The following is a 15633-nucleotide window of genomic DNA, read 5'->3' on the forward strand; positions in this document are numbered from 1 at the left end:
GGCATAGGTCCGGGAGTGTGTTCGCGATCTTGATTTTAACTAGTTAAACCCTTTTTTTTTTCTTTTTCACATGTGCCTTTTTCCCGTCCCGCACCGGATCGTTTTTGTGGTGTGAGGCTGTGCATTCGATCAATCTTTTCTTTTTCTCAGTTAAGCGGCCTTGAGGGTACTGGCAGAAGCCACCCGCCTGGGCTGCTGCCAACTACGAGGTACTGTTGGTGGGTTCACAGTGTCGCACTCGTGTTGCTTGCATTGCATGTGGTGATTTCGTGGTGTGTGTTTCGGTGCCTTTGGCTTTGTTGTTAAAAACCAAATCCAGAAACCCGAATGGTCTTATTATGCGCAGTACGGTGGGTCACAACGGAGCATTGAGCTACGAACGAAGGACGTAAATCAAAGCTATGCGACAGGAAGCGACATGTTCTCACCTGTCCGGAGTAGGCTCTGCGGCTCTGCATCTGAACAGCCCTGTGGCTGAGGTGGTCGTGTTGGATGGCCTTTTGTGGGACCGAGTGCTGGAAAAGGACAAAAGAGCAATTGGCGGACTGTTTTAAGCTGCTGCGACTAGTAGCCCATCGGAATGTGCATCCGCTTGCTCGTGAAATACTCACGAGGATCGATCTCGCTGCTGCCAGGCGAGAATAATGGGAGCAGATCCTCATTACCTTCTTCCAGTTTCAGCCGGACGAGTGGTTAAGTTCGAACTCCCCTTCCGCCGTATGGCCTTGACGTGATGACAAGTGCTGTGCCTTCACGGTCAAAGAGAGCAGCAAATCACAGCCTCTAAGGCGGGAGCGAGCGACATCTGGGCGTTCCGAAAGGCTGCTGTAGACCTTTCGTCATATGGCGTCTTTAACGGACCGATGCACGCAGACAAAGAGGCTCATAGAGGGTCACGATCAGCACAATGCCAAGCAGCACGTTAGTCCAAAAAGTATCATTGTGCAGGAGTGCAGACGGCGAACGAGCTGGGCCCGGGATAACACAAACAAGAGAAAAGGGATGTAACAGCGGCTGGGTGTGACGCGTATCTGGGAAGAAACAAGAATCGAAGAGCCGGATAGCGTTTGGGGTGTGCGAGCATGTAAACGTCCATTTTAATTTTACTGGGGAAGGGTGGCGCATTATTGCCCCATGGAAAGGGCCTTGAGAATAGTCGTGGGCACAACCTTTTTTATTTCCCTACAAAAACACATCGGATACTCTTCCGTGCGGTACGACAGGTACAGCCACGGGCTCGGAGGCGTTTTATGGCTTTGTTGTCATCTCATCGAGGGCTGCGGCAGGCACAACGCCTGCAACGTGGTTGATGGCCGAAGGCGTCCAGCTTTGATCAAGGCCGACGCGACGGTGGTGGACGCTGGCGCAGATCCTGGATCGCGTTGCTGGTCTCTCGTCTTCGATCTTCGCAAGCTTGTTTCTTGGTCATTATTTGCCACGGCCAGCGGTGCCGTTCCAGCACAGTTCCGTGCAGTACGGACAATGCGGAGTAGGCGCACTGTTTATCTCAGGCAGGCAGCGGATAGGCATGGCAAAGCAACGTTCTGCCCCCGGCGCTCTTATCACCGCACTCTCAAAGCAGGCCAAAACGCCCGGATGTTGGCCTCGTACGGCAAAGCTGTTTTTTTTTTTAAGCGTGTGCGTGTGTGGGCAGGGATTATTTTTAAACCGCACAGCGCCGCTGGCGGCCAGCACCACGGACGGGGATTGGCTCAACGCAAACACCACGCCACGATTTCAGAGATTCGGGGCGTGGACAAGGCGCGAGCGAAATAGGGAACGGGCAGGCCATGCCTAGGCGAAAGGGGACTAGACGAATTGCTTATCCTATGCACGCAAATCAGACGTGCATGCGGCCCAGAGTGTTGCTGTGTAGAAGGCTCGAAGAGGGATGCACTGCTCCACTTCGCAGCGCGCCAATCGCACCAGCACCGCCGGCACCAGCACCACCTCGCCTTGCAACGCTCCCCGCTCGTCTCAGCAGCCTGGACGCGAGGTGGACAGCGACACATAAGAAGCCGGCGAACAAGCTCGCCTTGCGCCCGGCCGACCATCGCCCTTCAGCCTCCCGCAGAGTCCTCTCGATTCGCGCGAAACAAGCAACCTGCACGCGCAAAGGCGAGACGAGCAGCGCTGCAAGCAGAGCAAATCTTGCTGACGCCGAAGCCCTGGGCGTACTCCTGACGCAGCTGTGGATCTCGGACTTCCTGGCATCCCCTTGTCGTCGTCGGCCGTTGCAAGCTCCTTTGCCCTGCACCCACCACAAACACACGCACACGCTCGAGCACACCCCCCGTTGTTCTTATTATTGCTATTACCCTCATCGTCCTTGTTTTGCTCGTGAGTAATAATCTGTGCGTGCTAACCTTGGCGAACGCCCGGCCGGCCTGAAGCGTGTGTGCTCCATCCCGTCCTCGCTACCTGCTGGCCGCTCCACGCTGCTCGCTACCACCACAGCAGCCCCGTTCGCTGCCCACAACCCTCGCTCAGCTTCGTCCACTCCATTCCTCTCCTCCTCGTTCCTTCCACGTCCCTTCTTTTCCTTTCTGTTCCCTGGCAACACATCCTCTCCCTCCCGCGCTGCCCTAGACGTTCCAATCTCCCGTCCTCGGTCGTTGCCGCCCTTTGGATGGGGTCTCCGGCCTCTTGGTAGCCTTTTCAGCCACTCGCTCCTCCCACTGGACTGACCGCACGACGCGCCGGGCAGGGCAAAGAAAGGGCAAGCAGACAGGTCGAACAAGCTTGCTCCGGCATCACGCGTCCATCGCTGTTGATCTTCCAGAGGCGCGTTCGTGACAGGCATCTTCGCTCCTTGCAATGGCGACCAACACAGACACCACAAACACAAGTGAGCCATCACCGCCCTTTCTTCTTTTTGAGCGGGCCTTAAGAAACCTGTCCCTTCAATTTCCCTCCGTTGCCTGGCCGTACTCGATCTGCCTCAGCGTCCTGAGGGCGAGCTGACCATGTCTGCAGCTCTTCCCAGCGAGACGGCGACGACGCCGTCTACGCTGACTGACACCTCGACACCCGCCACGCCAACTACCCATACCACCACGCCCACCACTACGCCCACCACCACGCCAACAACGCCTACTACTACCGAGCCTACGACTACAACCACTCCGGCGACCACCTCGACTTTTACGGCGCCCACGCAAGCGCCCACCACGCAGGTCATAACCTCGGTGGTCAGCGTTGCGCCTACCGATGGAAATACACTCCCCCCGTCCACGGTCATCGTCACGCAGATAAGCACCCCGTCGACAACCGGAGCTACCTCTGCTTCGCTCTCAAACAGCTCGACATCGTCCTCTGCCGGGGCTGTTTCCAAAGGTTCGAACAACGGCGGTGGTCTCTCGCCAGCGGGCACCATTGCCATCGCCGTTGTCATTCCCGTGGTCGTGGTGGCGCTGTTGGTTTTCGGTGCTCTGCTGTGGTGGAGACGACGGAAGCAGCGTAAGGTGGATGAGGATGAGCGTCGCAAGGAGATGGAGGCATACGGCTTTAATCCGAACAACGACCCGACGCTTCCTGTCGTCGCCGGCATGAGCGACTCAGACAATCAGTCCGGCTATCGAGGCTGGGGCGCAGGCACCATGTCCAACCGTAAGCCGTCCACCACTTTGTCCTCCGGTGCTGGAAACCCGGTTGCGTACAGCCCAGGCTCGCCCAACGCAAACACCGATGCCTCCGGTGAACCACTTGTCGCAGGCGCCGTTGGAGGGGCCGGCGCAGCAGCAGCAGCAGCAGCTGTGGGTGCCGGCCAGCCTGGCCACTCGCGCAACACCACTCTGGAGTCGGACTCGATGGGCAATGCGTACGCGGCGGGCGCTATGCACAGCGGCCAAGGTGTGCAGCGCGGGCCATCAAACGCGTCTTCGACATACTCGATGGGTGGTCAGAGCCACCATTCCGCTGACGCTCCAATCCCCGTCAACAGCAACGATCAGTACTACACCGATTACTACCAGACCGGCCCATACGACGACCCGTATGGCCAAGGCAACCAAGAAGCTATCATCAGAGATAATCCGGCGAGGAGAAACACGCGCATCGAACGGGCTCCCAACTTTCCTAATCAGGGCTCTAGTGGCGTCGCGACAAACTTTTGATCAACTGCCACGCTTCTTTTGACGTTCATTCTATCAGGCCCTTCCGTTTTTTACCCCACGCTTCATTCTACGTGGGACGTACATATAATGCATTCGCGATGGCGTTTTTTTTATGTTATCACTGGAAATGCTGCGGATTCATGGGTGCGATGTGAGACCTAGATCGAGCATCACTGTTTCCGATCCCCTGTCTCGCGGACTCGGACAGCGTTTTCTAGCTCATGAGTGACCAACGCGCACACATTGCCTCTCGCACCATTGACCACAGGGTCCGTATCGACTTTGACGGCCTCCGAGAAAACGGTTTTTTTTTTCCCCTGTCGACTGGGTTTTCTCTCAACTCGTCTTAAGTCTTATCTTGTGTATACAGTTTCCAAAGGTAGCACAAGATCACATCTCCAAAGCAACGACTCATTCCTGTGTCATGGCTAGAATCATCAAAGTGTATATGTTGTAATACTGCTTGTTATCCTGATTCGCGAATCGTATGGATACCTCGGATCTATTGGCATCAAAAGGCCGCCCGCCTTGCGTGCGGGCGAAAGAGGTGGGAAATTTGGACTGTCGCTAATGCAAGGAATTCTTGTTTCCCTCTACTTCACAAACAGGTCTACATGTGCATGTGCGCGACCCCTACCGTATTTTCGGTGGTTCCGCACTGTTTTCGGCGGACGGGAGAAGTGAGTTGTTTACGAAAGAAGCGGTAAAGATTTGGTATGCGGAGCTACGGCAAAAGTTTTGGGGCGATGTAGGCGGGAGGGACATGAAGAATTAATTTGACTGACTGCAGGTAGCAGTAGCACTTTCCTGGTCTTGCTGTTTGCGACTGCCACGATCTGTGTACATAAAAAATCTATTGTGTTTGTATCGATGTAATCAAGATTTCTTCTGAAGTTGAACGAGGATGCGTTCCATTCGTGGACTTGATACAACTTTGATGACCTAGAGCTTGGATGTCCGTTGGGACTGGGATCTCTCTCTTTCCTTCTCTTTGTTATTGAAGCAATTGACGGCAAGTTAGATTTACATTTTATTCCGGTGTAGCCACCATCTCGAACGGCAACAGTTGTCAATGGTATAAACTCCCAAGAGGTCACGAATCTGACAGCTTGACGAACAGAGTGTCAGAAACAACGACAACCGTGTCTGGGCGCTCGGCGGTGGTTCCAGAAAACACAGGACCTCAACGCGTTGTCGAATGCTCGCCAGTGATTCGGCAGAGCGTCGGCAGCGACCGGGCAACATCACGATGTTTGGTGTTCCGAAAAGGGATAAGCGCCTTACGCTTTTCCCCGACAACGCAAAACAGCTCGACGACGCTCGGACCGGCTAGTAGCAGCATAGGGAGCGCCATTATTATTGCCAGACGATTTTTTTTTTCTAATTTTGATTGCGAGCGTTGGTCACTGGACCTGACTACTTTCTGTTTCTGGCTGACTACGACAATCGACGGCCTTCAAATCTCGCTGCACTCTCTCGCTCTTCTCCCCAACTACCCCCCCCACCACCAGTCCCCAGACGACCATCTCCTTATCTCTCGCTCTCACGAAGCAACAAGCCCTTTCTCACGCTCCTCTCCTGTCCTTATCCTTCACACAGCAGTCGCAATGGCAGCCCCAGCGTTCAGTGATATTGCGAAGTCGGCCAACGATGTAAGTCTGGCTAGGCAATCAAAAGGGCCTCGTGATACGTAGCCTGAAAGCCGCGTGTTTCGATGCGGTTGCATCCGCCCGGGACTCAGGCTGTGCATCAACGCCTACAATGTCTATGTGTATTGGTTTTGAGATGACATTGAGCTGATTGACGGGCTGTTTGATAGGTCATCAACAAGGACTTCTACCACGCCGCAGCCGGTGAGTTTCGTGTGATCTCAGCTTCAAAGCCAGGGGCGAATTGGCCTTGCTAACTAGATGTGCAGCCGCCTTCGAGCTGAAGCTCAAGGCTCCCGATGGATTGTCCATCAATGCTAAGGGCACCTCGCCGCACTCCGGCGCCATCAGCTCTTCGGTAAGTCGTTCAATGACTACTTCTGCAACATCCGCACATACGCTTACAATTTACCCGCGCAGTTCGAGGCCAAGAAGGTCATCGCCAAGGGTACGACCATCTTTCATATCTCTAAAGACCGCGCCTCGATATCAGGCCTCAAATACAGGACGCCCCCGTGGCAGGGTACACTCGGACGTGTGTAGATTTGGTGGCCAAACCAAACCCCCTCCCGGGCACGGCATGTCACGCACTCCGCGCTCTGTTCAGTAGCGAAAAGTCGCAGGCTAAAATCTTTCTTGTGCAATTGTAGGCATCACCGTGACCGAGACGCTCACGTCGGCCAACATCGTCAACACCAAGGTCGAGCTTGACAACACCTTCGCTGACGGCCTGAAGGCCGAGTTCCTGTCCGCTTTTTCGGCCAAGGAGGGTGCGAAGCCACACAAGCTGTCCCTGTACTTCAAGCAGGGCCCAGCCCACGTCCGCGGCTTCTTCACGTACAACCCTGCCAGCGGTAACGTCGACGCCACCGCCGATATCGCCGTCGCGCACCAGGGCTTCGTCGTTGGTGGTGAGGCTGGTTATGACCTCCAGAAGGCGTCCGTCACCAAGTACGCCGCTGCGCTCGGCTACTCGACGCCTCTGTACAGCGGTGCCATCACCGCGTCGGGCAACCTGAGCGTCCTCGCTGCCAGCTACTACCACCGTGTCAACGAGTCGACGGAAGCGGGTGTCAAGGCTACCTATGACACCAAGACCAGCTCGGCTATCGGTATGGAGATCGCCTCCAAGTACAAGATCGACCCAGCGTCATTCGCCAAGGTACATTATCTGGTCCTCCGTATTGACGGCGTGAGTAAGACTAATGAATTTTTCGTGTGTAGGCCAAGATCAACGACCGCGGTCTTCTCTCCCTTGCCTACAACACCAAGATCAACCAGGGCTTCACTTTCGGCATCGGCGTCTCCCTCGACACCCAGAAGTTGAACGAGGCCAGCCACAAGATTGGCACCTCCTTCACATTCGAGGGTTAAACGCACTTCTTCCCCACGTATCTCTCAACCTTTACAATATCATCACCATCGTCATTGTCACCACCACCACCGCCATACTACTACTACTACTACTATCACCACCGTCTACGATTTGCATTGCCGGAGATACCACGGGAACTGGGCTCGGAATGTTTTTGTGGGACCCATGGATGGAGCAGAGGGGCGGCAGGAACAAGAAGAGACCCCGAAAAATTACTGTAGAATTACTGGCATACTAGAGCGAAAGACTTGCAGCGGCTCATCCTTGCTTCTTCGGCCTCTTGCCTCCACTTTTCTTTTTCTCTTCTCGCTCGACTCTTGTCCACTCCCGTTTGAAAATGAGATAGATGGAAAAATGCAGACGTGTGAACGCGTAAGAACCTTGTATTCATGTGAGTACGTTCCTCATTCCAGGTTTGGCTGCAGTCTTCTTCTCACTCGCCTGGTACAACGCAGATGCCCTATTTATTTCCGCTTGTTCGAAGGTCGGGTTTGACCACGACATACAGGTTGATGGTTAGCTTGGAAGGCACTTTCAGGGCAGAACGCTAACCTTTGCTATGTAATCGCTCGATTACCTACGTACACCAGAGAACTCGGATAACATGTCCCAAGGAAGGATGGTGGGGATCTTTGAAAAGTACCTTGAAAAGCTCCAAAGGACGAAAGTTGGGAGGCAAACGTGCTTTAGATGTCCCTTGTGGCATCTCGAAGTGGCTCCTGTGGTGGGAGCATGCGGCTTACGTGCCTGAACGCGGTCGACGGATGCGCTGGGGCATCATGGTCTGAAGCACAAGGACGACCCCGCTTTCGAGCGGCAGCGACGTGGCCCCGCTCACCTAGTCAGACATGCCGGCGGGCGTGCTTCTGCACAGCGACGCTCTGGACGAGCCGAAGTTTCGAGTGCTCCGGTTGGCGTAGAGAGCGTGAGGCAAACTTTCTCTGCGATGATGTGACCCGTACTTTTCTTCCAATCCATGACCGGCGCGCTCAAATGGGGCTGACGAAAGGAACCGTCGAAGATATCTCGAAACGAAGCGCATCGAGGTCCTGCCCTTCGAGTTTTGATTTTTCTTGGATTCTATTTTTCACATCATGGACTGTGACGTCACCAGTGTTCTTGCGGAGGTTGTACGTCGCTGCTGACAAGGAGGGGAAAAAAAAATAAGAAAAGCTTTAGGGCTTTTTGGCCTCTTGCATACGCTCGTTGCGGAACAATGTCCAGGACGTATCAAACCCTTTTCGCTTTTCTTGGTGACGTTCACATACAGATGTTCCCCCACTGTTCAGACGTCGAGCCGAAACCAAAGCCGAACACGAAGTCCATGTAGGACGGCCATATACGCATGTCTTCGCTAGGACTGGCGCCATGGGAGGATTTTCTTTTTTCTATTCTTGCGCTTTACCTGTGGCTGATTTTCGACGCAAGCACTTGATGAGCTCGCTGGCTCTCAGCCTCGTTCATGCTTGTATCGTCCATGTGTCATTATTGGATCGCGTCTCCAAATCCTTGCACCCAAGCCCTGCTTGAACGTTACTCGCACTGCCTCTCCTTTGTTATCGCTTCAATGCAAAAGTTGTGCCTCTCTCCGCCTTAGGAGCCTAGATGAAGACCTCATCGTTCGCGCTCATATTTGTCTTGCGCGCTGCGTAGCGTGTCTCCCCATGACCGCATAACCCGGCGATGACGAGCTCTGCAACGGAGAGCCAGTCTCTCATTGCTGCGCAGCCATGGGAGACTGCGAAGGCGCGCTTCCTCGACGGGCTCTCGGAATCGGAAAGGTTCTTGTTCAACTCTGCCACGCTGGAAAACCTCTTCTACCAGTCGTCGGGGACTTTCGAGCGCTTCAAGAATGACAGCAAATTGTGGAGGATTCAGCTGAAGCTCCAGCCGCTCTTGGACGCCGTCGAAGAGTACGGGAGGGCGTTGGACGTGTTCAGCAACACGTCTTCACTAGTTCTGGGCCCGCTGTGGGGGAGCTTGAGGGTTGTAATTCAAGTGCGTCTGTCCTGCATTGCGTGGGATGGCTCTAACCAAGGGACACAGCTTGCTCGAGGCTTTGGAAGATACTTTGAGCGACTCATGGATATTTTCGCTCAGATCGGGGATAACCTTCCCCGATATCGTGTATACGAGCGACTGTTTCCACAGCACGACCGGCTTCTTGCGGCCCTGGCAAATGCGTATTTGGACATTATCATCGTCTGCGTGGATGCCAAGGAGCTCTTTGGCAAGGCCAAACAGTCCTCAGTAACCTGGGCGGTGATTGGCAAGGTGCTATGGAGAACTTTCGAAAAGAAGTTCTTCGACGAACAACTCGCCCAGTTCCAACGCCACCAGGCACTGATCGAGAAGGAAGCAGGCTTGTCACATATGATCGAAGCGAAGCAATCTCGAGAACTCAGCAAGGCTAGCCAGGCCGCCCAAGAGAAGAGTAGGCGATACGCTCGACGTCGGCAGCTGCTTTCAGTCCTGTCGACCGTCGACTATGCCGCACAGCACCAACGGTTGCGACATACTCGCCATCCGGGAACTTGTAATTGGCTGCTTCGAGCCGAGCCGTTTCAATCATGGCTTCACGAAGAGCACTCCTCATGCTTTGCACTCTACGGAATCCCAGGCTCCGGGAAAACCGTCCTTTTGGCCAGCATTGCCGAAGAGCTCACCCCACTCTTGGACGAACCGCATGCTTGCCTTTGCTACTTTTACTGCGACTATGCCGACCCGCAGAGTCTTGACTTGGCTGTTCTTGTTGGAACACTTGTCAGGCAACTGCTTGCAAAGGTTGAGATACCACGGGACGTTGAGGCCCAGATCACGACCATGTGTGAGCAGGGTATCACGCCTCCTCTACATGCCGTCCTCGACATGCTCGAGCGCGTTTTAAAACTGTACTCTACGGTTTTGATCGTCGTGGATGGTATTGACGAGCTGCCTCGAGAATCGCAGTTTGCCATCGTACCTGCCATCAATTCAATGCTCTCCGTGGATACGACGTTGGTCAAGGTCCTAACCTCGTGCCGAGGTGAGGAAAATGATATAAGAAGGGCACTTCGCGGCCCGAAGTTCTATCACGTCGAGATTTTGGACTCCGATCTCTCTCACGACATTCGTGTCTTTGTCAAAGATCAGGTCGACGAACGCGTGAAGGATGGCCGATTGGTTCTTCGGAGCCCGGGACTCAAGGAAGAGATTATCAATGCATTATCTGTTGGTGCCAAGGACATGTGAGTTTCGCTTCTCTCTCTCTCTCTCCCATTTTTTTGCACAAAGATTCTCGAAGAGGTCGACGGTGAGAACCTAATCGCGTCAGCTTGAAGGTTTCTCTGGGTGAGATTCCAGCTCGAAGACATATGCGAAGCGGTAAACGACCACCAGATACGCCAGACTCTTTTTAACCTGCCAAAGGACCTCAACGAAACGTACGCCCGTATTTTGAAGAAGATTTACAAAACGGGCAAGAACCGCTTCGATATTGCGTTGAGAATGATCAAGTGGATACGTTGCGCGCACCGACCTATGACGATCGAGGAATTGCGAGAAGCCGTCAGCTTGGATTGCGATCAAGCTCGGATGGATTTTGACAAACTGCCTTCCGGAGACAGCTTGCGGCTCATTCAAATGTGTGGAAACCTTGCGGTGCTGAACAGGGACGACAATACCGTCCGCTTCGCGCATCACACCGTTCAGCAGTTCTTGTTTGATAATGACCAATGGCCCTCTCAGGTCTTTGACTTTCCTGTCAACCTACCACTCTCCACGTGCGTGACTGAAGCAGAAATTGGAGAGCTGTGCTTGACCTATCTGACCTTCTCGGATTTCGAAACCCAGGTCGTGAAGCGCGAAACCGTCACGATTCCGACAGGTTCGGACCTGCTGAACACTTTTGTTTACTCTCAAATGCCGACTGCGAGCACATGGGGCAAATGGGCAGCATCTGCGATTTCCGGTTGGACTGAGGTCAGTGTGGACAGTCGGCCTGTGATGCTTGACATGACCAGCATGAAACGCACCCGGCCAGCATTGCGTGGCATGTATGACAAGTTCAAGCTTCTTGAGTACATTACGCATAACTGGACCATGCATGTTGCTCCAGCAATCAAACTACGCGGAAGCAGTTCAGACATGACTGTCCAATCGAAGAAATTCATCTCAAAATTGGAGGACGTCATCTTCCGGCGACAATTTCTGATCGATATCAAACCATGGGAAAGCCAAACCTACCGAGATGAGCTATCCGACTCAGATCCCCAGCATTTAGATCTCTTCCGATGGATCATTGATGAAGATGCTATCGAGTTTCTGAATGTTCTGCAGAGAACCTACGAGCAACCGCTGATCCAGGAACTTTGCGAACATGAGGTTCGAAGCGGCCGACATCCTATTCTTAGAGCAGTAAAAGCAGGAGCATCGCGCGTCTTCACCGCATTGATCCTCATTGCCCTTGACGAGTTCGGCATCTCGGGTAAAAAGATGGCAACGTATCCCGGACCGGAAACGTTAGCTTTGATATGCGATCACTGTTCCGATTCGATGTTTAACTCTGTTCGTGCTTTGCTGGAGCACATCGTGAATCAGTCAAGATGGGGTAGCGAGGCTCGGGATGGTTTGTACGCACTCTTGAAGGATGCGATCGATGATGGCAACGCTCGCCGGATCCGCTTCCTGATCGAACTTGGTGTTTGTAAAAACAGCACTGCAGGAGGAGATTATCCTGTGACATCCGAACTGATTGAGTTTGTGTTGAGCAGCAAGCAGGCTGCGAGCCTACTGACTTTGATATCGTTTCTGAACGGCGAGCTTGAAATACAAGAGCTATTCCAAACGGCTGTGCAGAATGGCCACAGAGACATGGCAGAGATCATGCTGTCTCATACACAGAAGTGGGCCGGGTTGCGCCTTGCTGAAGCGATTGAAAACCACGATCGCGATTCTTTCGATCAGCTGATTGCTGCAGGGACGAACGTCAACAAGGCTTGGTCTCTTGACGGTCCGGCGCTTTGTCTTGCCGTTCAGGCCGTTTCGGAGCCGTTCTTAGCCAAAATTTTGACGTTCGATGATCTTCAGATCGACGTGTGTGACGCACAAGGGAACAATTTCCTCCATTATGTGGCGGTACTTGATCTTGACGTGGCATCGATGAACGGCGGTGATGTCGAAGATGGAATCGCCCGCCATGTGCTGTACAACCCTGGCGTTCTGCACGCCCTGAACAAGAACGGGAGAACTCCGCTGCAGGTCGCGGAGTCTCAACGAGCCTACGTTGCAACGCAGTTCATTAGCGGACTGCACAACGAGCAGGCAGCCGTCGAGGACTCCTCCAACACGTACGAAGTCCTCGCACATTCACCATGGATGAATCCAAAGACGCGAAAAATCCTGAGCGAAGGCTTAGACGATTCTCGAAATGGCCCAGGTCGAAACAAGTTCGGTTACGACGTTCACGCTCAGCAGTGATCACGGTACGGAGAAAAGAGGACATGACGAGCACGGGGGGTTTTTTTTTAAGTAGAGTTGTTGGAAAAAGCAACGCCTAATATAATCTGAAGTAGGTACTTCATACACAAGAACAAAAATTAAACAATCATATGAACCTGTCGAACAGCCATGATACCAAGCAAGGACTGGACCAACCGAAACAATATTAACATCCTCGTAGCCTTTCTCTTGTGCTGGGCTAGACCCCTGCCTTCGAGAGAACTCACAGCCAGGCGCTTAAGAGGGCCATGAGATGGTGATGTAGATCAAATAACTTATCCAGCCCGAGACTTTCTTCGGTCCAGATACTAAACTCAGGAGGGGCCGTGGTGTCGTGTTCGCATGGTTCAACCCACCTGGTGCGACTGCAAAAACGATTAGTCTCTCCCTCTCTCCTTTGTTGTTCCCCTTTCTGGGTAGCCTGCTGCACGCGTTCGTACTCACCAACACACACATTTCGCGCCATCGACGGCATGTTCTTGCCAAAGTTGCCAACACCAGACGTGGAAGTTCTGGCCGCACTGGCTTTTGCACCACACCAGTTGGTCTAGTGGGGTGTTCGTCATGCTGTTCAAACAGATCGTGCATTCCGTATCAAACGTTCGGCGGTCAACATGCATTCTGGTGCATGGGGGGCTGTCTCTGGGCCGAATTGCGTATTCATTAGGTTGGCTCGTGCCGTTCGATATTGATGGGGCCACGGTCATTCGCGGTCGTGTCACCGTCGTTTGGGCCGGAGAAGAGGAAATGGATTCAGTCGTTGAGGTTGGGGTAAGCAGACCAAAGTCACGTATAGCATCTGCTGACGTCGTAGATGAACCCGTATATATGGATGGAGTGCTTCTTTGGATTGCACGTGTGGTGCCGCCAGCGCTTGAGCTGCTCGAAGAAGAGAGGGAGCTCCTTCGTGAAGCCGAAGAGGTGCTGCTAGATGGTGTATGCGCGGTCTCGGTGTTTGTAGTCGAGCCGGAAGTGCGGCTAGCAGAGCTGGAGCTAACAGTCGTATCGGCCGTGATCCCAACAAACAATGAACCAAGAGACGGCACTGATGATAAGTCTGACTGGGGGCCTGAGGACGAGCTAGGGTTTGTGTGCGTGCTGTGACTAGACGTCGAACTACTGCTGAACCTGACGATAGAGTTTCCAGCGGAGGAACTATCTGATGATGGGCTCGAAGAAGATGCTTGAAGCAATGGACGACTTGGAGCAGTTCCCAAGCGTGCGAGTGGCTCCGAGGTTGTCGAGCTCGTCCGATGATTCTCCAATTCTCGAGCTTCTCGAGTGATGATTTCCTTCCACCTACTAGCGATGCTCTGTGCCTGGTCACGATGATACCGCACGCAAAGACATAGAGTAGCCAGTTCCTTAAGATCGCGATCCATAGTTGTCGGACTTGGTGGTCTCAACGACATTGCGTGAAGGATATCTGCAGCGGCAGTTCTGTTGTACATGTTTATGGGGTTTCGACAACGTCTACGGCAGGATGGAGCATAGCCTACGCACGTCTGCCTCCCGTAGCCTGGATCGTTGTTGATGATTTTAAATGCTTGCGTAGGATCCCAAAGCGGGGTTGCCATGGCGGACAGCGACGACGAGGGATGGTGTTGAACAACTCAAGCGAGAGAGACGCGAGTTCTAACAGTCCTGTTAGATCCGGTCTTAAAAGCACTCGAGAGGACAGAGAGGATTGATAAGATGTACCAATCGTCAATATGATTGTTCGCCGTGATCAGGCTCTGGTCTACAGCTCTATCCTAGCCTGATGAGGACCAATAGGAATGACCGATGTGCTAGTATCTAAAATGCTCAGTTCAAATGATAGTCAGAAGCGATGGAAGGTCGATGACACAATGATCCGGCAACTTCCAACTGCAAAGATTTTTGTATTTGAGAGCTCTCTAAGAGCAAAGATTCGTTTCAATCGCCGATGTCACCCATGCTATGCTAGGCGGCTGTACTTTGTGCCTCGATAGCAGGGCACACTGCCACGAGTTTCGTGCACCACCGACGCAGGCTGGGCCTCAAGACATTGGCATGGGCTGCTCGAGCTCTCCGCATAGTTTGAGATGGCGTTGCAACAAAGGCGCCACCGCCACTCTGTCCCTGACGTGCGATGGGATTTGGGGAGTTGAGAAACATCACAAGAATCCAGCAGGGATTTTTGCTATTCCTGGTAGAGAAGACGGCGGGCACGTCTGCCAGACGTTCACCTGGCAGCTCATCATGCGCATTGTGCGAGTCGCGCCTGGTGCAGTTCGGTCTTCAACTGCAGCATGGCGCGAAGGGTAGGTCGGAGTAGGCGAAGCAAAAATAAACGTGTTTCCTTCGTCGTGCGCGGTAATGCTTGACGGCCTATACGCGGCCTCCCATTGTGCCGAGCGGGCACGTTTGGTTGGATCACAACGCCGCTCGATATATTCACCTGCCTAAATGGACTACCGAGAGGCTGAGCTCTTCCAAGGAGTGGTATATTGCATCTTTGCTGGTCGACAAAGGTCTGTTCAGCGCGAAGGATTCTGCTTGTGACTTCAGAAGTTTCAAGCTGTCAGCCATACGTTGCCGTGCTTTAACCGCTGCTATCTTGTGATCACACGCGACCACTTGATCATACGTTGGACTGGACGGGTCCAGTAAGCGCATGGCTTGTCAATTGCGCAAGCTGGAGTAAAGATTCCAGATGAAGTGGAGGCAAACATTCTGTGAAATCACGTGACTGCTTTAACTGTTAACTAAAGTCAAGTTAAACAGTCATTTCATGTTCAACCCATGGCCCGAGCCGAGCATAGTGATGAGACGGTAAAATTAATATGCACGTTGGAAAGGATAGCAGTAATATTGATATCATGTCAAGGTTCATGACTGCATCCATCTCTGCACTGAGTATTGCGATGATGCGTCTGAGGCGGGTCTAGGCGCCAGCTCAGTCTGTTCGAGAAGGCTTCGACACATTTTTGCTCTGGCGTCGACTCTTGAGTTACCTTTTGATTTTTCTTTTTGAGGCCTTGTTGGTCTCCAG

The 15633-nt window shown here is 53.2% G+C and overlaps 4 protein-coding genes across 4 annotated transcripts; all 4 read left to right on the plus strand.

Moving 5' to 3' along the window:
• Positions 1-2058: 2058 nt before the first annotated feature.
• On the plus strand, positions 2059-5014 carry PV09_03694 (uncharacterized protein). Its single transcript, XM_016356923.1, has 2 exons — positions 2059-2848; positions 2977-5014. Exons 1-2 carry the CDS (start codon positions 2818-2820, stop codon positions 4113-4115), a joined length of 1170 nt encoding a protein of 389 aa, XP_016215012.1. The 5' UTR covers positions 2059-2817; the 3' UTR covers positions 4116-5014.
• Positions 5015-5472: 458 nt separating this feature from the next.
• Positions 5473-7610, plus strand: PV09_03695 (uncharacterized protein). The gene is made up of 6 exons (XM_016356924.1): positions 5473-5767; positions 5935-5968; positions 6034-6122; positions 6185-6212; positions 6415-6926; positions 6989-7610. Exons 1-6 carry the CDS (start codon positions 5723-5725, stop codon positions 7136-7138), a joined length of 858 nt encoding a protein of 285 aa, XP_016215013.1. The 5' UTR covers positions 5473-5722; the 3' UTR covers positions 7139-7610.
• A 1212-nt stretch (positions 7611-8822) lies between these two features.
• On the plus strand, positions 8823-12596 carry PV09_03696 (uncharacterized protein; the record flags this gene model as incomplete). The annotated part of the gene is made up of 3 exons (XM_016356925.1): positions 8823-9137; positions 9186-10366; positions 10460-12596. 3 exons carry the CDS (start codon positions 8823-8825, stop codon positions 12594-12596), a joined length of 3633 nt encoding a protein of 1210 aa, XP_016215014.1.
• Positions 12597-13181: 585 nt separating this feature from the next.
• On the plus strand, positions 13182-13902 carry PV09_03697 (uncharacterized protein; the record flags this gene model as incomplete). The annotated part of the gene is made up of 2 exons (XM_016356926.1): positions 13182-13706; positions 13756-13902. 2 exons carry the CDS (start codon positions 13182-13184, stop codon positions 13900-13902), a joined length of 672 nt encoding a protein of 223 aa, XP_016215015.1.
• Between the last annotated feature and the right edge of the window lie 1731 nt (positions 13903-15633).

Source organism: Verruconis gallopava, assembly GCF_000836295.1.
Source record: "Verruconis gallopava strain CBS 43764 unplaced genomic scaffold supercont1.10, whole genome shotgun sequence".
NCBI lineage: Eukaryota > Fungi > Ascomycota > Dothideomycetes > Venturiales > Sympoventuriaceae > Verruconis > Verruconis gallopava.

Excerpts from the sequence above, each read along its gene's own strand:
- PV09_03694 (XM_016356923.1), top strand. The coding sequence starts at position 2,818 with ATGGCGACCAACACAGACACCACAAACACAA. Across the intron at positions 2,849-2,976 it reads CACAGACACCACAAACACAA|CTCTTCCCAGCGAGACGGCG; the intron begins GTGAGCCATCAC and ends CCATGTCTGCAG.
- PV09_03695 (XM_016356924.1), top strand. The coding sequence starts at position 5,723 with ATGGCAGCCCCAGCGTTCAGTGATATTGCGAAGTCGGCCAACGAT. Across the intron at positions 6,123-6,184 it reads CCGGCGCCATCAGCTCTTCG|TTCGAGGCCAAGAAGGTCAT; the intron begins GTAAGTCGTTCA and ends TTACCCGCGCAG. Across the intron at positions 6,213-6,414 it reads CAAGAAGGTCATCGCCAAGG|GCATCACCGTGACCGAGACG; the intron begins GTACGACCATCT and ends GTGCAATTGTAG.